Source organism: Gouania willdenowi, chromosome 10, assembly GCF_900634775.1.
Source record: "Gouania willdenowi chromosome 10, fGouWil2.1, whole genome shotgun sequence".
Classification (NCBI taxonomy): Eukaryota; Metazoa; Chordata; class Actinopteri; order Blenniiformes; family Gobiesocidae; genus Gouania; species Gouania willdenowi.
Window position 1 is genome coordinate 13558858 of NC_041053.1, and position 23151 is coordinate 13582008.

Genomic DNA, 23151 nt, shown 5'->3' on the forward strand with positions numbered 1-23151 from the left:
ACAGAAAGAAACGACAGAGACAGACAGACAGAAAAAAAGTAAGAAAGAACAGACAGACAGACTGACAGAAAGAAAATAATTAATACAAGTGGTGCCAAGCTCTACTTTGAATAATAATAATAATAATAATAAGAATATATATATATATATATATATATATATATATATATATATATATGGATGAATTTTTTTTTAAAGCGAATAGAACAGAATACAACCCCTTACAATATAAGATTAAAGATTGAATCGGTGCTTTCACCTTTATTGGTCATATATGTTATAATTAATTACATATATGAAATTTGTATAGCAGTATAATACTATTTTATAATACTATTCTATAGGTAATAATACTCCTTGGCAGATAGGAATAATAAATAATTATTATTATACACATGGAGATTATTTATTAAAAAAATACTAGAATACAATCTATTACAATAGAATACAATACTATTTGATAAGTAACACTTAATACTTAAAAAGTAATAATACTGTATATCGCATAGTAAAAATAGGAGAGCAGTGCAGTTGGAGAACCTGACTTACTATAGAATGTGACCAGCAGGGGGCGGTGAGGAGGAGTTTCTTTAGCTTTCTGACTGAGGAAGGAAAGTTTTTTTTTTTTTTTTTTGAGGAAGTAAAGTGTGCATTCTCCTGTTGAAAGGCAGTGTTGACTTAGTAGTCAGTGTTATCTGAAATGTGGACGCGAAGGAATGTAAAAAGCTCCTCACCCTGTCATCTTACTTTATCTGATATATATTTGTGAGTTTTCCAAAGTAAATAAACCACTGGGAGCAGAGCTTTCAGTCACTCCAATCTGCTCATTTTCTGTCTTTTTCTTTTTTCTGCTTCTTTGTATTGTACTGTTTTTAATGTATTGCACTGTTTTTATTATTCTGTTTTTATTGTAAAGTGGCCTGAAAGGCACTTTTTAAATAAAATGAAATTATTATTATTATTATTATTATTATTATTATTATTATTATTATTATTATTATTATTATTATTTATTTGTTTGGCTTTGATAAGGTCCAAGTTGTTGTTGTTTTGGTGCTTGTTCTCCTCCCTGTAAGATGACTGCATATTTGTTCCTGGTCAACTCGTCTAAACTTGATAATAGTGTTTGTGATGAATCAGCAGTCACAGATAAACAGGAAGAAGAGATGAAAAACAAAATAAACCATAATATTTTACACATGCACGTTTTAAAAATCAGATGTAAATTATAGGGGTGTCCCAATCCGATATTGATATGGGACATCGGTCCGATATCAGCCAGAAAACGAATATCGGAATTAATCGGACTGCATCTAAAATATTTGATATATATTATTCAATTGTAGAATACGATAGATATTATGTTGAAGGTTAAAATGTATGTAACCAATTGGTTAATAATAAATGGGTCAGTTTTTCTCATACCTACTGTTGCTGACTATTGTTCTCTGTTTGAGTGACATCACTTGATCAAGCCTTTTCTAACATTCCACACTACAAAATAAGTAATAAAATGTGTATGATTCGTGCTGATATCAAATCGGATCGATATCGGGATCGCCCAATACTCAAGGCCGTAATATTGGTATGGTATTGGAAGTGAGAAAGTTGTATCGGCACATCCCTATTAAAATATGGAACAGGGATTTGTAGGATTACAGGAAATCTCTTGCATGCTTCATTTATTGACACATTTTCCAATGGTTTACTATATACAGTATTTATAGAAATATTATTATACAATTATAATCTATCCTGGAGCAAAAACAGCAAAGCAGGTTCACTGAACATGAAAACCACAATGACTCACGACAGTTTAAATGTTATAGGAGAGATTAATCATCTGCATTACTAAAATATGTGAACAGAAAAAAAAAATTAATTGTCATATATTTCTAGGTTGTCCATCAGCGGTCGCAAATTAGAATATCAGGTAAAAGTTCATTTATTTTAGTAATTAATCTTAAAAAAAAGTTAAACTAATGTATTAAATAGACTTTTTCTATGCAAAGTGATAAATATTTCAAGCTTTTATTTATCATCATTTTGACGAGTCAGATTACTTCTTATGAAACCCCAAGTTAAAAATCTCAGAATATTGTGAAAAGGTTGGATGTTGTAGGCTTAAAGCAGTGGTGGACTGGCCCTCTGGCATACTGGGCATCATCCCGGGGGGCCGTCAACCCGACGTGGGCCGGTCTGCTGGAGGCAGACATGGTAACAGGTGGCCAAAAAAGGTCCAAAAGTGGCAAAAATGTGGCAAGAAAAGAATGAAAAGTGACTAAGATGGGCCAAAAGCAGTCAAGAGTGGCTCAAAATGGGCAATTAAAGAGGAACCAGGTGGTGTTTAATGGCTAAAAGGAGCTTTAAGGGGCAAAATGTGGAAGAGAAATAGGCAAAATGTAGGGTAAAAAGTAAACGAAAAGGTATTTATTGGGCAAAAGTTAGCTTGTTTGGGTAAAAAGTGGGCAAAAAATTAAAGTAAGGAGAAAAATTGGTTAAAAGTGTCAAAAAGAACTTACAAAAAATAGGAAAACAGGGTTATTTTTTGATAATAAATTAAAGGATAAAAAATGAAAGGAAGCTAAAGTCTGAAAAAACTGTCAGAACTTTTTGAAAAGGGGCAAAAATTGGACAAAGCAAGTTGCAAAATAGCCAAAGGAAATAGGTAAAAAGGGGTTAAAATGTTTCTCTATTTTAAGGTTTTCTGGGGTAATAAAAATAAAAAAATGAAGACATAAAGAATCAAATGTTGAACATAACTGACTTCATAGAGAGTTTTCACTGACGTCACGTTCTGGGCAGTATCCCGGATGTGCGGCCATGTTGGAGGCACTCGGAGGTAAACACTGCGATGGATAAACCACAGAAAATGCATAATAGATGCAAAGGCATACAGGGAAGGACTTGGTACACAGGAACGGGCACGATATTTGTCAAAGTTATGCTTTATTGGTGGTGCAGATCCATACGAGTCGGCTCCCTTGTCTTGGATCAACGACGACACGGAGAGTCTTTCCTCTTTTATATACCCTGATATCGTCAACTACCTGGTTTTCTTGCCAAACCCATTCACAGCATAAGACCTTAAATCTTATCAAAGTTTGGAGGCCTAGAACCAGATGTTGTGTGGATCAAATCATCAACGACAGATGTGTCATGAAGGCCAAAGTAAGTGATACAATAACGGTAAAAGGTCAGACATTTAACCTGGAATACAATGAGAAATACAGCACATTTTAATTCTACATTTTAACAACTGTTGTTGCTAATGTAGCAGGCTATTAAATGTGATTATATTAAGTTAATAATGCCACATGCAGTAGCTTGATATGAATTATATTATCATCACACTAGAAAATTAGTTCAGCTAATAGCATCCATGCCACGCCGCACTGAGGCCGTAAATCACGCAAAAGGGGCCCAAACCAAGTACCGAGTACATATACATTATTATTCCTTACAGAATGCAAACATTTCTATATTTAAAATACTTTTTTTTAAAACTGATTTCATGTAATATTCTAATTTTCTGAGATTTTGAATTTTGGGTTTTCATAAGCTGTAAGCCATAATCATCCAAATCATAATAAATAAAGGCTTGAAATATCTCACTTTGTATGGAAAGATTCTGTATAATAGCATTTTTCAACCTCTGGGTCGTGACCCCATGTTATGTCTCCTGGAATTAAAATAAGGTCACCTGAAATGTCTAGTAATTGATTACATTTTTGTTTTTAAAAATCATTATTCAGTTTTTCTATTATTATTGAAATGTTTTTCTTTACCACACACAATTTCAAACAAAAGTATTCTATACTTTCACTTTCTCAAATAGAACTAATCGTGTGCACTAACCTTGGCTACTCTGTATTTGTAACACAATCTAAAAAACATGATCAGAAAACTACATCTAAAGAAAAAAATGTCTCCGGGGTCACCAGAAATGTGTGATATAAAACTGGGGGTCACGAGAACCACTGATAAAATATATTAGTTTTACCTTTTAAGTCGAATTGTGAAAAAAAAAATGAACTTTTGCACGATATTCTAATTTTTGAGTTTCACCTGTACATCATACCTTTATTCTACATTTACAGTAGTTCTTAAACTTAAAATTTATGAATCCAAGTACCCCTTTTGTCAACTACAACATTTTGCTTAGAAAACTATTTAAAAACAACTATTGAGCGTAATGATGGAAAGGACTAGTCATAACACACATTTTTTATTTTTTTTTTTTTATCATGATCTCATTTTTAAAATTTTGATATCAAGACTTTCTGGTGACCCCAAAGACACATATTTTCTAGAATTAGTTTTTAATCGTATTTGAGCTCGGACGTTTTTTTTTTAGTTGAACTAGATTCATATTTCACAAGTAAAAGTACAGAAATACAGTTGTTTAAAATTGTTTAATTTTTTTTTTCTATAGAATTATAATTAGAAAATCTAAAAAATCTATTGCAATTTTTCAGAAATTTCAGGCAACCCTATTTAAACTTCAGACGATCCCACATGGAATTGAAAACACTGAATCAGTGGCTCCTGAATAAATGTATTTGTATAGTTTTTATAATTTTCAGTCATCTCACCTCTGGTGTGGGACCAAAACTGATACTTTAGTTCCCCCTGCAGCGCCATTGCGTACCCATAGGGGTACACGTACCTCCATTTGAGAAACACTGGTCGATAACAAACTGGGAATCCCGACCGATACCTAACACTGAACAGCAGGTGGCAGTATTATGCATTATTTATGTTAAAGTATTATCAGTAAAGTTCCTCAGTATAGACCCTTTGGTTGTTTGTAAACATTGTGATGTATTTTGTTGGGCGGGGCTTAGTCTGGAGGCAAAACCACAATTGTCTTCGTTTTTTCTCAGCACGAGTGTTCGCTGGAATCCTATAAAACTTTAATTTACGTCCACTAAGGTTATTCCACCTATTCTGGCTCCCAAACACACAACATTCTCATCTGTAACATTACTAGCTTCAGTCTTTAGCCAGCGGCGTTTCCTGTTTTTGCCTCCAGCTAGCCAGTTCCACTCAGATTAATCAAAGACATGAATGCAAGAGGTTTCATTTTATTTTGAAAGCTTTGAAAACATGGGCTGGCAAATAAAGCCGAAGTAGAGTAACTTTTCTCATTTTTTTTTTTTTTAATAATTCACGTGTTGCAGCCCTCATCATCAGATGAGTAACTAGAGACACATTAAGTATATTTGAATATTTTGTTTATACTCTTTAAAAGTATAACCTTCTCTTTTTTATGAACCTGAGAGGTGAACTGAAGTTGGAGGAAATTAACCAGAAAGTTAGAAAATCATTGTTGTATTTCCTGACCACAATCACCAAAATAAAGGTTCCATAGAGCGGGGACCCCCACTGTAGCTGAAGGTGGTTGAACACAGACATGAACATTGAAGAACAGTCATATGGAGACAGGTCCATCTATAAGGGGGAATAAAGGGAATGGAAGAGCTTTTTTGGAGTCCATCCATAAAGTCAGCAAAATGATGGTCCATTGTTCTATGAATCTGTGATAACCACATTTATTTATCTGAATATAATCCACTGTTATCTCGGAAGGTTATTATTATTTGCACCATAGTATATAGTCATCTTAAAGATATAAATCCTTGTTTTGATCAGAAATAAAATGGGTCCAAAGTGACCAAAAATGGTGGAAAAGGGGTTGAAACGGGATTTTAAAAACTTAAATAGCACAAATGAGTGGCCAAAAATGGACAGAAAAAGTGGTGAGAGAGGGTTTAGTGTCATTATTGGCTTAAAAGTGGTTAGTTAGTTTAAATTGGTGAATATGGTTAAATGGGCAAAAAATAAGCATGAATTAACTATTTTGTCTGCGACTTCCATGCAAGTGCGAAGCATGAAATATGGTATAAAAAGGTTAAAAGTGACAATAATGGGTCAAAATATGCAACATTAGGTGTGAAAAGGGTTTATAAGTGCTGAAAATGTCTTAAAAATGGAAAAAATGTGCAGAAAAGGCATTGATAATTGATGAGGAAGTGGCAGAAATGGGAGTAATGTGGCAAAAATGCATTAAAAGGAGCAAAACCATAGCAAGAAAAAGTTATGAAATTGTGATAAAAAAAAAAGGTTTAAAAAAAAAAATAAGCAAAAATGGACTCATTTGTTCTCAATTTCTTGAAGGCATCTGGCGACCCTCACAGTGTCTCATGACCCCAAGGTTGAGAAGCCATGCTCTCGAGCAACATGCTACCTGACCCGAAGTAGCATTTGATGAAAATATGATTTCCTCCTCAAAGTTTGAAATAAATGAAAGTAAATACATTTGAAATAAAGTTTAGACTAAAAGGTTTGGGAGCCCTTTGATGATAGTAAAGTTTATTTGTTCACAAATAACAAACAAGGTCATTCACTCACTAATAAAACAGTAAAATTGTGTGATTTTGTTCCCAGCTGAGAGAAAGTGTTGATACAGTGTACATAAAGAGAAATAGATGTAGAAGTGTCGATGAGAAACACAGCCTGATAACTTTGGGTCCAATCAAATCCTTTAAATGCAGTTTAACACAAGTTGATGACATGATGTCATGGCTGTATAATTCCCCAGAATTCTACCACGATTGCAAAATGTATTTCTTCAAGTTTGATCAGAATCTAAAAGCAGTGATGGTTCTTGAGTTGCTCCACCTCACTAAAGCCCGCCCCACAGTTGGAGCACTGCAGCGTCACCTTCTCACTGCTGTGTATCAGCTGGTGTCTCCTCAGGTACTCCACGCGGCTGAAGCGTTTCCCGCACGCCTCGCAGCCGTACGGTCGCTCTCCGGTGTGGATCCGCTGGTGGCGCTCCAGGTTCCCGAGGCGGCTGAAGCTGCGCCCGCACTGCTGGCAGCGGTGGGGCCGCTCCCCGGTGTGGACCAGGTGGTGGCGCTCCAGGGAGCGGGAATGCGTGAAACGCTTCCCGCAGATCTCGCAGCAATGCGGTCGCTCGGCGGTGCATGCGCACTCGTGGTTCTTCAACGCCCAGGCGTGGCTGAAGTTGTTACCGCAGTGCGCGCATGGGTACGAGCCGCACTCGCCGCCGCTGCTCTGCAGGTGGGCGCCCCCCAGTGGGCAGGGGTGGTCCTCTAGCTCCGCCTCTGATGAGAAGGCTCCCCCGCACTGAGGACAGAAGTGGAGCAGGTCTCCCCCAGCCTCCTCCTCCCCCCCACTCTCCCCAGCACTACCTGGAGCAGACAGGTGAGCCACATGCTCCGCCTCCCTCACATCATCTCCAGCTGTGTGAGCGTCTCTCAGCTTCTTGGTCCATCCTATTCTCATGTCTAATCCATCCATAAGCCCCGCCTTCTCACTGCTGTGTTTGAGCTGCTTCTCTCTCTGAGACCCCTGCTCCCCATCCTGCTCCATCCCATCCAGACCAATGTACTTGGGGAGCAGGCTGATGTCACTCCCTCGCACCACCTCTGGTTCAGGGCTGTCAGGCTGTGAAGCTCCTCCCACAGTCTGCTCACGGCCTCGCTCAGCCCTGAGAGCAGACTCCAGACCCCTCAGCTCCTCCACGCTCATTCCTCCTTGGACCACGTCTGCAGCTCCCACGGTGAAGTTCTCCACCTCTGTCTGTCCTGGATGAAGAGTCAGAGGACACTCCGTCAGGGTTACTGGGAAACAAAGGAACAGGGAGTTAGAAGCAAACACGACCCATTCATCTTGACCTATTGCTCTTTTAAAATTAACACAAGCTAAACTAAATGGTACCTGAATGTGATAATAGAGGATGGAATGTGGGAAACAATTTGTAGTGGTTGCCATAAAGGTTTTATGAGTAACATGTGGAAAAACAGGGTTCTCTCCAGCGCTGTTGAGTGTAGGCGCCCCTTACGCTCCGTTTCCAGCAACGTAGGGGGAATTTTCTGTTGTTTTTTCCTTTTTTAATCGGTACCGTCGTAATAATTGTAGCACACTTGCATGGGTTGTTTTAACTGTCTTTTTAATTTGAATAACCCAGAAACACACACATCAGCCGCACTAGATGCTCCCGTCATTACCTGAGGACCCAGAGGACCGCTGCTGCCACATAGCTGCCCCTGATGATGCCTGTCTGCATACTCCGCTTGGTAACCGTAATTACTGTCCAATATAGAAAGTGTAGCGGCACACGAAGCTGCTAGTCATGTTTATAACTTGCAAAGGATCATTCTACATGCGTTGACATGGATGTAAACAGTATCTGGTTGAAACACGTTAATCCTTAAAGAGACATTGGCTTCATTCTGGTCGAACGAGTTGGGGCCGTGTTCTCTCGGGTCTGGTCTTTTTTTTTCAGCCCAGTTAAAGCTCTACTGTCTACTGTGTGCATCCTCCGCGTGTCTGTGCGTGCGTGCTTATGTGTTTGTTCCAATATTACTGCGGATCCCACATAATACCTCATTTAAATTTGAAAAGCGTCTCGGAATCAGTCTTTTGAATAAATTATTTCTTGTCTTTACATCGTCTGAGAGTTTATTAGTGGAGGAATTATACCAAGTATGAGTAAGAACCTGATTAGGGGAAAAAACATCATTAGGTTTTAAAGTTGTTTAAAAAAAAATAAAAATGTGTTTATTTAGTTTTCTACATTATTTAATGTTTGTGCAGCAGACAGATAAGTCCACCTGCCTCCAATTTAACTTCTTCAAATGTCATTGTGTGCTTCTGTGCACTCACGTCTACATATTGAACGAGCAAAATGCTCAATTAAATAGAGGCGGTCTGCACCACTTCTGCACGCGCGCTAATCATTGCTGCAATCTTGGTGAATTCCCCGCAGCAGGTGAGGAAACTGCATCACCAAAGGCCCCTCAATCTCAAACAAAAGTATTCTATACTTTCACTTTCTCAAATAAAATGCAGTGTAAAAATATCTGAGCTGGCTACTTTGTATTTGTAACACATAAACATTATCAAAAACTGTGTCTGTGGGGTTGTCAGAAATTTGTGATATAAAAATAGGGGTCACAACCTGAAAAAGGGTGGGAACCAGTGGATTAGATAGTCCGAAAATGATTACCTTCACTTTTGGTTCTGGAGCACGAACGAAGATTGTGGTTGGGCAGCTCCATCTTTAAAGCATCCTTGATCAGCTGCAGAGAAGCAGGTTGATAGCCCCCGCTCTGTGTAAACTGTGAGAAGAAAACATGGTTGAGATGCTGATGCTCATCGGTACGTTTACACTGGACACGCCTTTTTATTCTCCTCTGTGCTACCCTCAGAAAAATCATGTAGCCATTACTAAATACAAATGCTTTCATTACGTCTTAAGAAAAGGTGGAGAAAAACATTAAGGTGATTACACTTGAACTGAATTATTAGACTGACAGATAATAGGGGTGCAATGGGTTTTCATAACCTGGCTGCTTCAAATAAGCGGCCCTCACATTAACAGGCAGAACTTTCTTTTTTTCCATCAACCAGACCACCGAACACAGAAATCAATAATGATCCGTTGCACCTCCAATAGAACGTAAATGGATTCATCCCGAGGGAAATTGAAAGTATTGAAATTAGCCAATTAAACGAGGGAAGTGAAACACATTGACAAGTGGTTATATTTTTAGTAATTGGTAATAAAGCAGAATTTTTTTTTTTTTTAAATGAACTTTCGGTCACTACACGCACAGACAACAAAATAAAAGGTTTTGTGTGTCAGTCAGCAGTACCAGGTTGTGGAACAGTTTGTGTGTAGAAATAAAATAAGGTCTGAATTTAAAGTAATTTAAACATAAATACATAAAATGTATCTTCGTAAAGCATAAGTGTTAAAGGGAAAAAAATTATGAATAGGTGTGTATTGTTTGGACAGATGAATGTATAGTGGATTACATAAATTGTACAATTATATAGATATATATCGATGAATTATGTGTATATATATGTATATAGTGTAAATAGGTGCATATTATAAGAAGATTATATGTATATTACTAGATATTACAATGGGTAGGATCATATAAGTCGATACTTCTTTTCGAACAACAGGCTTCACATGTAGGATTTTGTAACCATTTGTTTGATTTATTATTATTTTTTATTTAATATTACCATTATTTTCTTATTGTGGTCGATACACTGCTGTTGTGTTCATGTTCAAATTAAATTAAATCAATCAATCAATCAATTTTTTTGTTAAATCAAGCAATGCAAACCTTTTCAAAGTTGTCGCTTTTTTAGCCTCGTTTTGTGTGCAACACTAACAACAGCCGGACGTCGTTCCACATGTCTTTAAACAACATAACAACATACACAAGAGCAAAGAAAAACATGTAGCAAATGATTTAAAGCCATTAACAGCTTCACTTTACCAGCTTTGTGTACTTAGACTTCCAAAGCCTCATCTTTGAAACAAAGGCACCAGCTGCTAAGCTAAGCTAAGCTAACAGGGTGAACATATGATCGCTAACAAGCCTTAAATAACTAAAGGTTCCTGCCTGTTCGGCTGGTGGAGGAAGTGGAACAGTCACAAAGTGCACAAAGCGCTGGAATGTTGCTGAGTAATAATAACATCTATCCTCTAACGTCACAGCAGAGATGGAGGAGCAGTGGAGAGTTTATAATACTGTATATTATTAAAAGTGGTGGGACTCGATTGCATTTTTTAATCTAATTAATTACAGACTTTGTAATTAATTAATCTTGATTAATATAAATTAATCGCATAACAATATTTGACTCGAGAAGCAACACTTTCCAATTTAAATGGTATATGACTGAATCAATGAAAACAATAAATGAGCTTAAACAACTAAATTGTGTTTATTATATTAATCACTGAGTGCTAACATAATGTCCAATAGCAATAAAGATCTGATCATATTGTTCACAAAGCACAGACACAAATTTAACTAAGATATATTCATGCTTTTCCAGATTTTTTGTAAACTTTCTAAATTAAATAACAGCACTTAGTACAGAATATTCTAGAGAAATGGAAACTGACCAGTAAAATAGTTAGAATATCTGTGGATATCATGAAATAAACAGAGCAACTGATGAAGCTGATGAGTTTAGTCTGAAATAGTCTTTCTACATAGCAGTTGATAAGTTGGTTCAGACGATGCTATCCGTAACAGCGCTTCTAGCCCCGCCCATATCCTCTACCACAGAGAGTGGTCGACTGTTCACTACAATTATTTATTCACTGACTTTGTTCATTTGTCACTCATGGACTTATTCATTTTGGCTCTGAACCCTGTCATCTTGTCCAGTGTGGATTGGAGACACTGTCTGTCTAGCTGCTACATGTTAGCATTGAGGTGCTAGTTGCTACATGTTAGCATTGAGGTGGTAGCTGCTACATGTTAGCATTGAGGTGCTAGTTGCTACATGTTAACATTGAGGTGGTAGCTGCTACATGTTAGCATTGAGGTGCAAGTTGCTACATGTTTAGCATTGAGGTGCTAGCTGCTACATGTTTAGCATTGAGGTGCTAGCTGCTACATGTTTAGCATTGAGGTGCTAGCTGCTACATGTTTAGCATTGAGGTGGTAGCAAAGGCTAGAGGAGCTCCGGTGATCGACAAACTCTTTCTTGCTAAATTTGCACACGACTGGGCTTTTGTTTTCCATCCTGTGTTTTAATAAAAACTAAAATTAACGACTTCTCCTGTGGGGCTGTGTTGTAAATGTCATACTAACGTACTACTCATACTAAGTCAGATGTCAAAATTACTACGTAGTCTATTTACATTAGATAATATGGAAAGATTGAGTATGCAAGAAATACCCAAATGTATACTATATGGGGACATTTTTTAAGTATGCACAATGGACACACGAGTCATATTCAACCGCCCCATGATGCATTGAAAGCGGAATGCAAAATCGTCTTGGGACCCGGCTTCAAGCTAAAAATCAAACATCCCTTTTTCAAAAATAAAAGCATCTCTTCTTGTCTTCCATTAGTTTTTTTTTAACACTTTTGTAAACAGGGCTCTTGTTTTGAAGTTAACCGAAAGTTTTGTCAGTAGCACAATGGAGGGCAATATGAAATCTTCGAAATGTGGAAAATGAAAAGTGTATACTTGAGTTTTATGGATCAAATGAGCACATGAGTATTTATTGGTCACTTTCTCGTTTAAAATGTTTTCAGAACTTCCAAAGGTGGAGAATAAACAGAGATATTTAGCCTCAGTGTGCTTCAGGTTTTTGTCGTTGTAGGTTTTAAATGCATCTAAAAAAAACTTGGAAATATATTTCAGTGGGAACGCTCATCATCCTAATCATTCTAAAGTATATAGTACAGTATATACTCATTGAGTTTGTAGTATAGAGAACGTTAGTGTGACATTTTTTACACAGCCTTCGTCTCCCGTCTCGTGTATTGTAGTCTGTGCATCAGTATTATGGGAATACGGGAAGTAAAGGTTCCGCACTGTTTGAAGCGCAAAAAACAAAAGCTATTAACTGCATTATTTTTCTGTAATTAATTCATCACAATTAACGCGTTAAAGTCCCAGCACTAATATTTTCAAATAAAGGAAACATATACATGTTGTAATGCACATGCAGTAATGTTGAACACTTGTTAGAGTGGTTCACTTCCCCTTTAAATACCAAGAAAACATTAGAAAATGAGATGAAGGCACAGTGTGTTCCAGTCAGAGGTTAAATAGTGGAATATCTATGATACTGAACTCACTACAAAGAACAAACTAAAAATCTACAACCTTTGTTTTATCCACTTTGTATGTGCTGCATGTTTAATGCTGACTGTGTGGGATAAAGGATGTGCTGCTATGCCACATTCCTCCTCCTCCTCCTCTGAGAGAGCCCATCTTCCTCACCTCCACTTTGATGCTGGCTGTCTCCACCCTCACACCGCTCAGGCTGTCCTCCTCTTCCTCCTCATCTCCCTCCATTCCTCCTCTATCATCATCATCATCATCATCATCATCCAGAGGGAACTGTGTGAGACAGATCTCTCTGGACTCCTTCCCTCCTCCTCTTCCACTATGTTTCGATGATGCCATATCTGTAGCTTCTTCACTTCCTTCATCCCCTCCTCCTCCGCAGCTGTTGCCACTGCCTCCTCCTCTTCCTCCTTCTTCCTCCCACACATCTCCAAAGGCTGCTGAAGGGACTTTTTTTGACTTGATTTCTGTTTGGGGGATAGAAGAGAGCGCAATCAGAATCAAAATCAGAATCAGAAAAAACTTTAATGCCCAGTAATTAGAAAGGCAAAGAGCAGTATATCAAAAAACGCAGTATATTAAAAAACACAGCACTAATAATAAAAACTATACATGCAGAAAACAAGGAGCAGGACTACACAATAAGGCCCAAACAACGAATCGATAAAACCGATAAAAATTGACTATTAATTAATTCACTGCCAGCTCTTTTCGGAGCAGCCAACCCCATATTGCCAGACGTTTTAGATGATTTTCACTGATTTTTTAAGACCCACAGAATATTTTGTACTATGACAATCTGAAATCTGCACCACGAGTGTTTGTGTGTGCATGCACGAGTTTTTGTGTGAGCGTGCACAACGAGTGTTGTGTGAGCGTGCACCACGAGTGTCTGTGTAAGCGTGCAAGAGTGTTTGTGTGAGCGTGCACCACAAGTGTTTGTGTGTGCGCACGCGAGTATTTGTGTGTGTGAGCACACGAGAGTTTGTGTGCGCGCGCCCGCCAGTGACTTGCGTGTATTTCCGTTTAATCAGCTTAAGCAGGCTTTAAATGTGCTTTATAGATAGTGTTTTTTTTTTTTAAATCTAATTCATTGATTAAGTTATTGACCGAATTAATCAATTATGAAAATAATCGTTAGTTGCAGCTCTACTTCACAAAGAGATTGTAAGGTAAACTGAATGACAAGGTGCAAATGAAAGATAAGGTGCAACGTGGTTAAACGATAAGTTAAAAATATTAAAATAATTTAAATTAAGATAATAACAATAATGAATAAAAATAATGTGTGTCGGAGGAGACAGGAAGGAGAGCTAAAGAAACATGAGCAGCAAGGTAAGTAGGAATAGATGATCGAAAGATCAAGCAGTAGAAGGAGAAGAAGAGAGAAGTGGGTGGAGAGGTGGAAGATTAATAAGACGTTGAGGGGATTGGAGAGGTAGAGCGGATACAGGAAGAAAAGAGTGAGAGATGGAAAGAAGAGGAGGAGGAGGAAGAATGATTAATGAGTGAGGAGAGGGGGCGTAGAAGGACACGTGACAGGAGGAGAGGAGCAACAGAGCCGGGGAGGAAGAAGAAAAGAATCGGTTAGAATATTGAGTGGCGAGGAGAAGAGAGGATGGAGTGGAGAGGGAGTGTGTAATTATGGTGGGAGAGGATGAGTGTGAGTGTGCAGCAACGTGATGAAGGAGAGGAGGAGGAGGAGGTGGGAGTAACAGGAGAGTGAAGAAGAAGAAGAAAAGCACAGTGAGAAGGAGAAGGACGGAGGAAGTAGGGGAGGGAAAGGAGCACAGCAGGAAGGGAGGGAGGGAGATAGTGGGAGGGATAGAATGTTGTGGAAAGGAGAGGGGGAGGGAGGTGAAGGACAGAGGAGGAGGAGGAGGAGGAGGAGGAGGAGGAGGAAGGGAGAGAGATCAGCTCTTGCCAGATGGTTTCCAACAAAACAAGTGCGTCCTCACATAAGCCACGACTGCACCATAAGAACCCAGGCTCACACACAGTGTTCTTATGGTGCAGTCGTGGCTCAGGCTCACACACAACTAATGCTGTGCGATATAACGATATATATCGTAGTGCGATATAAAAACGTCTACCCTACAATATACAACACTCGGACGTGAGCTTTAAGATACAGAAATGAGATGGTATGCAGAGATGCTTTTTTGGGGGGGCCAGATTGGGTCCCCCGTCAAATCATCTATTAGCCCGGTTACAAACTGTGTCACTACGGCTAATATAAAATAGCTGCAAACGTGCCCACAAATGTGGTGTTCATTTGTTTAACTTTTAAAGAATATAACCTCTACTATCGTATATAATCTTTGATGGAGTAAAATTCACTACAGGTACGGTTTTCAACGATAACAGCGGACATTGTTGTTGTTGGCATTTCCACATACAGATTTTCCAAATCAGAACACATGTGACCACAATACATGTAGCAAAAGTCCTGAACATTCCTTGATTGAGAAGATTCTTAAAGGAGAAGTACCATTTATTTTGGGATTATTGTATATAATAAAAAACATATAAAATGAATAGCAATTTTACATTCATTTCATTTACTCTGTGCAATATTAATACTCAGTACTCATTGGAAAACGCCACTTACCGCTTATTTAGATATTTTTCTGTACCGCAATCTTGACCAATATCTATTATTTACTGATTTATTTTATTTTTTCCTTTCTGTATTTGTATTTAGATTTCTTGTTTGCTTGGTTTTTGGTCTCTGGCTGCTGTAACATGTGACTTTCCTCCCTGTAGGATAAAATAAAGTATAATCTATCTATCAATCTATGTAATTTTAAGGAAAAAATACTATATTGGGATTTATATTGTTGGAAATTCAGACAATTTGGAACTGTGCAATATATTTATATTTATACTTAGTGGCTCCATCCCCTTGTAAATACACTTATTTATCTTTCTTTTTATTTTCTCTGTATCTTGCACCAAAAGTTGTCTCTTAATTTTGTTGTACCTTGTGTACAATGACAATAAAAGCATTCTATTCTATTCTATCAGGATATAAATCTACCCATATCGTGATATAAAATGTTCTGCATATCGCACAGCACTAGGCTAAACATGTTAAAACCTACTACTGCCCGTGTCCATCTTTCTCTTCAGACGCCCCCCGGGTTCACCCTCCACTGGTCCAGCGTTGCGCCGATTGGCCGCCCAGCCCATCCCGTACTTGCGTTCTGTCCTAAGCTTGTTCTCAGTGAGCCTGAGCCGCAGCTTCAGAGCCTCGTTCTCCTTCCTGTTGAGGGACAGCTCCACCAGGTAGTCGTTCACCGTCTCCTGGAACAGTTTGGTGATCTCACAGACGGACGCTCGGATCAGGCTGTCCATGACGGCGGTCAGGTGTGTTTCAAAGGCGGACACGGATTCCTCCATCATCTTGGCACACGGATCGGACCAGGTGGCTGCTGCAGACCTGATGTGTACATCAACATAAGATTTCTTAAAGATAAGGGTGTTAAACTCGTATTCAGTTCAGGGGTAGGGCTGGGCGATATGGACCAAAATTCATGTCTCAATATTTTTTCTCAAAATACCAATATACGATATGAATCTCAATAGTTTCAATTCAAATAAAATCTTACCAGAAAGACAATTCTGGGTTAAATTTACTGATGCAAAAAAAAAAAAAAACTCGACAAAATTGTGCAAAATAAACAGAGAAATACACAAAAGAAAAAATAGAAAAAATGCACAATGGGACCACAGAAATACATAGAAGAACAAAAGTAAACAAAAGGACAGCAAAAGACACAAAAGGAGAAAAAAAATACACAATGGGACAACACAAATACAAGAACAACATACATACCAAAAAATACAAAAAACAACAATAAAAATACATAGGACAACAAAATACACAAAAGGAGAAAAAAATACACAATGGGACTGAGACATTTATTAACAAGCCGCTGCACAATATGTGCCACTTTAGGCTTTTTCTCCTCTAAGGGACAGCACGTGTGAGTGCGTTTTGTAGTGTATGGGTTAGGACACTCAGAAATCCATCTAACTGTGCTTTTTATTAGGGGTGTCCCGATCCGATATTAATATGGGATTCAAATTTCCGATTTTTTTTTTTTTTTGCAATTGTAAAATACTGTAGCTATTATGTTGAAGATTAAAATTTATGTAACCAATTGGTTAGTATTAAATGGGTCAGTTTTTCTCACTTAATCAAGATTTTTCTCACATTCCACGATAAAAAATAAGTAATAAAAGTATGTATGATTTGTGCTGAGATCGTATCGGATCAATATCGGTATCCGCCGATAAGCAAGGTTGCAATATCGGTATCAAATAGGAAGTGAAAAAGTTGTATCGGGACATCCCTACTGTTTATGCTGTTCTGAGAAATAGTGAGTGCAGTGACTCCTAAAACAAGTATTTTAATCCAAAATAAGCAATACAATAAAATAATATTGATATAGGCGATATTGTAATTTTTTATTTTTATCACCAAGCTAGAAAACTTGATCAATATATCTTGAATCTCAATATATTTCCCAGGGCTATTCAGGGGCCAAATACAGAGCAGTTTGATATCACGTGAGCCACAGATTTTATACAGAAAAAATTAGTAATTTCAACATTATTGTGCCCTAGTTTGCACTTGTACGTACACATAAAATATGTAAGAAACCGACAATATTCCAGCAATTAGTGATAGATATCAGTCCCAACAGGGTTTTCACTTTAAATTTCCTAGATTTGTGACCAATTTCTATTTATTTAAGGATAATGTTATGTAATAATTTAAGGAAAATTTAAAAAAAAATTTTTAAAGAATTTTGAGGTTTTAACATTAAAAATGACTGCAATCATGCGATGTAAGCACCAGGAGTGTTGAGTTTTATTTACACAATGATTCACGTTTTCTGTCATTTATTTATTTATTATTTTTGCTTTCTCCTGCAGAGCCGAATTAGATGCTCCAGAGGGCCGGATTTGGCCCCCGGGCCTTGAGTTTGGCACTCGTGCTTTAAGAACACATAATAATGGGAAATATTATTATAATGATATAATAGCAGCAAAGCACTTGGTTTAACCCATTATTCCAAACATACTAGTCAGTGTGTGTATAACGCAATGCAAATACATGTGAATAAACACCATAGCCCAGTATTTACACATAGGTGATCGAATGCAGAAGATTAAACATTTAAATACACTGTTATGTTCATGTTAGCCTGTTAGTAAACACAAAGTGGGACTAAAGCCTTTCAGTCGCTAAAAGAATAGAAGAAGAAGAAGAAGAAGAAGAAGAAGCTAGCAGCCTCGCTATTTAATAGGATTTAAAAACGCACCGTTAGTCCAGAAACCCAGAGGAATGACTCAGCGGTGGGACACACGGTTCGTGCCCTAACGGAGGAGGCCAGTAACCGTCCTAGAGTCCAGGAGCACCGCGACAAAGGACAGCGCCATCAGACTGCCCGTCTCCGTCCGTCGCTGCCGCCGCCAGCCTCTGTTTTCCTTCCAGCTTCAGCCTGCGCTGAGGGAGCCACTGCGCAGGCGCGTTACCGCGTAATACCAGGCTGCAACAAGCCAAGGTAGTGCACGCGCACACGTACCCCCCAAAATGACAAAAAAAAAATAAAATAAAAATGTTTTTCAATACTGCACGCGCCCTCACTTCTATGAAAGTTCATTCCCGTCGTTAAAAAAAAAAAAAAAAAAAACTCGGAAAAGTAAAATAATAATTAGAAAAAATTGAAGTCATAATTATGAGATAGTATGATATACTGAGTCATAATTATAAATTAGTATCTCAGTATAATATAATATAATTATCTGTGTAAAAAATAGTAAAAATGCATGAATAAGTCTTTGTTGCAAAACAATTTCGTCACATTTTTATGGAAGCCTGTTTCTGCCACTAAAAAAAATAAAATTCATGATGGCAAGTCATAATTATTCAATTCAGTTCAATTCAACTTTATTTAGAGAGCGCAAATTAAAACAAAGTCATCTCAAAGCACTTAACAAAATATAGAGTTCATAGTAAGAAAGAAAGAACCCAACAAGATCCACATGAACACGCATTTATCGACAGAGTTAGTAAAGTCATAATAACGAGAAACAAAGTCATAATTGTGAGAAACAAAGTCATAACTGTGAGATAGAAAGTCAAAATTATGAGAAAAAAAGTCATGAGAAAATAATTTTTTTATGTAAAGTTGCAAAGAAAAATTTGACATTTTGCAATTAAGACACATTTATGTACTTGTACTATTTTCTACACTATGTACCACGTGTTGAATTCTAAGAACTGAATAAACAGCCAAAATATGTGTTTTGGAAGTTATTGTTAGCCAATGTGTAATTAAGAATGTTTACAGTCAGTGTTGGTAGAGTGCTGCAAATGCTCTGTTTGTATCTCATAATTATGACTTTAATAACTAATAATTATGACTTGTCATGGTGATTTACTTTTTTTTTCTTCTTCTTCTTTTTGTGGTGGAAACGAGCTTCCATTGACTCCAGTTTCAAAACATTAGAATTATGTGTCAGTTATTATTAAATTATTTAGGCTTTACAGGGTTACAATCTTTGAGGATGTAATCTCTTTTAGCAGAGTTAGTGGAACAGGAACTCAAAAAACGTATTTCTTATTATTATTTTGTTGAACTGTTGCTCATGTGTTGTGATGTGACCTCCAGGGCGGATGGTGGCGCTGTGGTTGCTGTTCCTCCATGATATGAAAGCTCTTTGCTAGTTGCTGCTCACTGCTATATCGGAGCTGAGGACCTTTCTACAGGCTACAAAGGGAACATAAAGTAGAGCTTTTTGTTAGAATTGACTGTAAACATGCCGATTTTCGTAGTAAATACCAACGTGGCCAAAGACGACGTACCTGCTGCTCTCCTGTCTGAGGCTACACAGAAACTCGCTAGTGCTATGGGCAAACCTGCTCAGGTAGGCCTACGCATTTATTACACACACAATTACACATTTTAAACTATAAATATGTAATCACTACGACTACTATGATGCATTTACTGCTTTGATATAGTTTAACACATATTTCCTAGGGTTTTTAGGTGTGTTTATATCATGTTAAAGCTAAAACATCCCATTCCTACACAATCTGTTTCATTAGCACAAGAACAGGAAATGTTTATCATTAAACAATGATTTTGACTGGGAAAATTTAAATGGATTAAATAAAAAATCAAGGCCAATGATGATATATCTTTGTGATCAGCATTTTATTTATTTATATATTCATTTAGAGGAAAGATTTAATAGGATTTAACATTTGCACATTGAAACTTCGATGCATCCTCATTCAGACATAGTAATTTATACATGCATGTACAATAATCGTTTATTTAAATGGTAAGTTACACTAAACACTGTAGAAGAATATTTTAATGGATTTAATTATGTTTTAGTACTTGAGTTGCAGATTTAGTTTAGGCAGTGGCTATCAGTACGTAATACGTGTCAATAGACTAGTCTATCCATAGGCAGCGCCCCTCATTGGACAATTTAGGTCACGTGATAGATGCACCAATGTGACTTAAAGTTCTGTCAGTTTTATTTGAGCTCATATTTATTTTTAGCTACCCCCGCTTACCCTTTAATTTTAGCCCTAACCCAGGAAATACCCTAAAATGTTTTTTTTTTTTTTTTTTTTTTTTTGTGTATATGTATTTTTAAAGGTGGAATTTGCTGTTAAATATGTTTAAATGAAAAAATGTATATGACAAATGTGGGATTCGAACCCACGGCAGCAGAAGGAAGAATCCTACAGTCAGGTTCCTTAGACCACTCGGCCATCCTGATACGGCGTTAACACGGCCACATTACGCTTATGTGGAAAAGGTCTGGCAACGTCATCTTTTGTACGGATAGACTGTCAGTATATGGATACATATTACGTACTAGGAGACACTTCCTTTAGTTTATATATGATAAACATTTAGAGCAGCCTGCTTTGTTTATTGCATGTTACAGTAAGGATGCTACTACTTTGACACTTTATTACCATGCAGTTCTAACTGAACAGTTTTTATTAAACCAGGCCAATCCAAGCACAAAATATTCTACAAGTTCAAAACACAATATTAAGTGCATTTAATAAAATCTGAAAACATCTACACACTAGGTTGTTACTTATGTCACCGCAAATTTGCGGTTGACCTCATTTGGAGACATGATTTATTGCTCTGGTTGAGTGATGTAGTCCAGGCGAGGCATTGATGATTTTATAAAAAAAAAAGGTTTATTATAAAACTAAGTAAAAAGGAGTACAAAGATGGACAAAATTAGTGACCGCCCCGGGCGGACGTCCGATGATCGAGTGGCACAGTTCTAACTCATCACGTATATTCCCCCTCAGTCCCCCTCCCTCCTCCCCCCAGGAGATAAAGAGGACAGGGTGGAGGTGAAAGAAGAGGGTGAAAAGAGACAGTTTCTTCTTTAGGTCAAAACAACCAGTTCTTTGGTATCTCCTGATTGTCGTGAGTGTTGGAGGTGTGTGCGTGTATGGTGTTTGTGTGTATGAATGGATGTGTATTGGATGTGTATGTGTGACTATGTGAGTGTGTGTAGGCATGTGAGTGTGTCATGCCTCTGTGTCTGAGGGATAAGATGTGTTTTGGGAAGCTGACCTCGAGAAGAGAGCAGAAGAAAACATGAGACAGCAGAAATGAAAAGTCTCAACTTAAAGCCTTAAAAAGAATAAGGTCTATGAGTAAATATGTTAATAAACATAACTAACAATTTTGCCCTGACACTTAATATCCAAATATCTCACAAACACAACAAGATTTCATTTTAAAACAGGAAAAAGGAAAGAAAGAAAAAACGCTGCTTATCTGGTTTTTGTTGTTTCCGTATTTCTGTTTTGGTTTTGAATTAGTAAAACAAAGTAATCACACTGTTTATTTGTTATTTTGATTTGGTTTTTAAAATGGTATAAGCAAAAAAAAAAAAAGATAGTACACAGATGCTGATTGCACCAACACTTACGGTAGTTTAATGTTGTTGTGAATCTCTGTCATTTACCAGTACATTGCTGTGCACGTCAACGCTGATCAGATGATGATGTTTGGAGGAAACGGGGATCCGTGTGCTCTGTGCTCCCTGCACAGCATTGGAAAAATCAGTGGTGCACACAACAAGGAGTACTCCAAAATCCTCTGTGGGCTCCTCGGCAAACATCTCAGCATCTCCCCTGACAGGTAGCAAACGTACGCATAGCTGAGCACATGCAACTCACAGTAACTGAGGAGTAGAAGAAGTTTGTTCACAGAAGTACGCAAGTTTTAATACTTCCAACATTGTTTGTTTTTTTTTAATCAGGATTTACATTAACTTTGTGGACATGGACGCAGCGAATGTGGGATGGAGCAATTCAACCTTTGGCTGAGATGAAGAACAACACCCTGACAGAAGATCATTCCACTTTGTTTGTAGATATACGAGTATAATTTCTCTCAGTGAATGGGTTGCACTGTTAATGTTCCACAGGTTTTAATTTATGACAAATCCCTTGAAAGCACTTATTTTCTTTGCACTAATGTTTTCTCAATGACATGCAATAAAGAAAACTCTGTAGGACATCAATAGTGCTGCTTTTTTTCAGTGATTGATAGAAACAAAGATACAATCCTGGTATGTTTTCAGTGTATTACAGATATTTACACATTTGTAAACAGCAAAACAAGATAGCAGCGTGTCAATATCAATATTTTAATCACGATTATTTATTATTTTAGGGAAAATGTCTGTATTTTTATTTAATTACTTTTTAACAAACAATATGTGAACAGTTTTGAGTGTAAAAGAAAAGCTTTAAACAAGAATATTGATTATTACTAAAATGTACTACAGGTTAACTATATAAATACACTGTTATAGAGTGCAACTCCTTGAAAACAATTACAGCATTTAAAGAAAAGTTAAGAACATTAGGCTTAAGCTACAGGTTTTGAGCAACAAACACCATCCTGTCAACATTTTCTGGCTTGAGTATTCGCTGGATTCATTAATTAATACTAATTAATAAGGTACTTATGTCAATCAACTCATGGGGGGCGTGTCAACACGTTTCACACTAGAGCCCCACCTAATAAAAAACCAAAAAACTCCAGTTGTATATCTTTCAGTGGTTCAATTTTCAATTAATATTATGTTAATTGTGCAGCCTTATTCACTCATTTACATTGTACGGATCTTTTATTTTTTGTCATGTTGTGGATTTCCCTTTATCTAACTGTTGATGTGAAGAGGTCATCTGACAGCTCCATGATATAAATATAACATTTATTATTACATATACAGACACCATGGCTTGTCTGGAGAGTGCTATATACTTCAGTGATACGCCATCCAACATCTGGTTTTCGTATTTTAAGATTAACCGAGGATTTTACCTTTAGTGGTCATATACTGTATGTTACTACAGATATGAAATTAGTCCTCTGCATGTAACCCATCCCTGAGGAGCAGTAGGCTCA

The 23151-nt window shown here is 37.3% G+C and overlaps 2 protein-coding genes across 3 annotated transcripts; one reads left to right on the forward strand and one right to left on the reverse strand.

The window, feature by feature from the left end:
- Window positions 1–6358: 6358 nt before the first annotated feature.
- On the reverse strand, window positions 6359–18184 carry LOC114470602 (zinc finger protein with KRAB and SCAN domains 3). 2 transcript variants are annotated; one of them, XM_028458877.1, is made up of 5 exons: window positions 17992–18184; window positions 15763–16100; window positions 12812–13125; window positions 9041–9152; window positions 6359–7616 (listed from the first exon to the last, which is right to left on the reverse strand). In XM_028458877.1, exons 2-5 carry the CDS (start codon window positions 16061–16063, stop codon window positions 6652–6654), a joined length of 1692 nt encoding a protein of 563 aa, XP_028314678.1. In that variant the 5' UTR covers window positions 16064–16100; window positions 17992–18184; the 3' UTR covers window positions 6359–6651. The 2 variants fall into 2 exon arrangements, with proteins under 2 accessions (XP_028314678.1, XP_028314677.1); XM_028458876.1 differs by having other exon boundaries at window positions 6359–7652.
- A 1163-nt stretch (window positions 18185–19347) lies between these two features.
- mif (macrophage migration inhibitory factor) lies at window positions 19348–22258 on the forward strand. Its single transcript, XM_028458894.1, has 3 exons — window positions 19348–19600; window positions 21701–21873; window positions 21995–22258. The coding sequence occupies exons 1-3, from the start codon at window positions 19493–19495 to the stop codon at window positions 22059–22061; spliced, it is 348 nt and encodes a 115-aa protein (XP_028314695.1). The 5' UTR covers window positions 19348–19492; the 3' UTR covers window positions 22062–22258.
- Window positions 22259–23151: the final 893 nt, after the last annotated feature.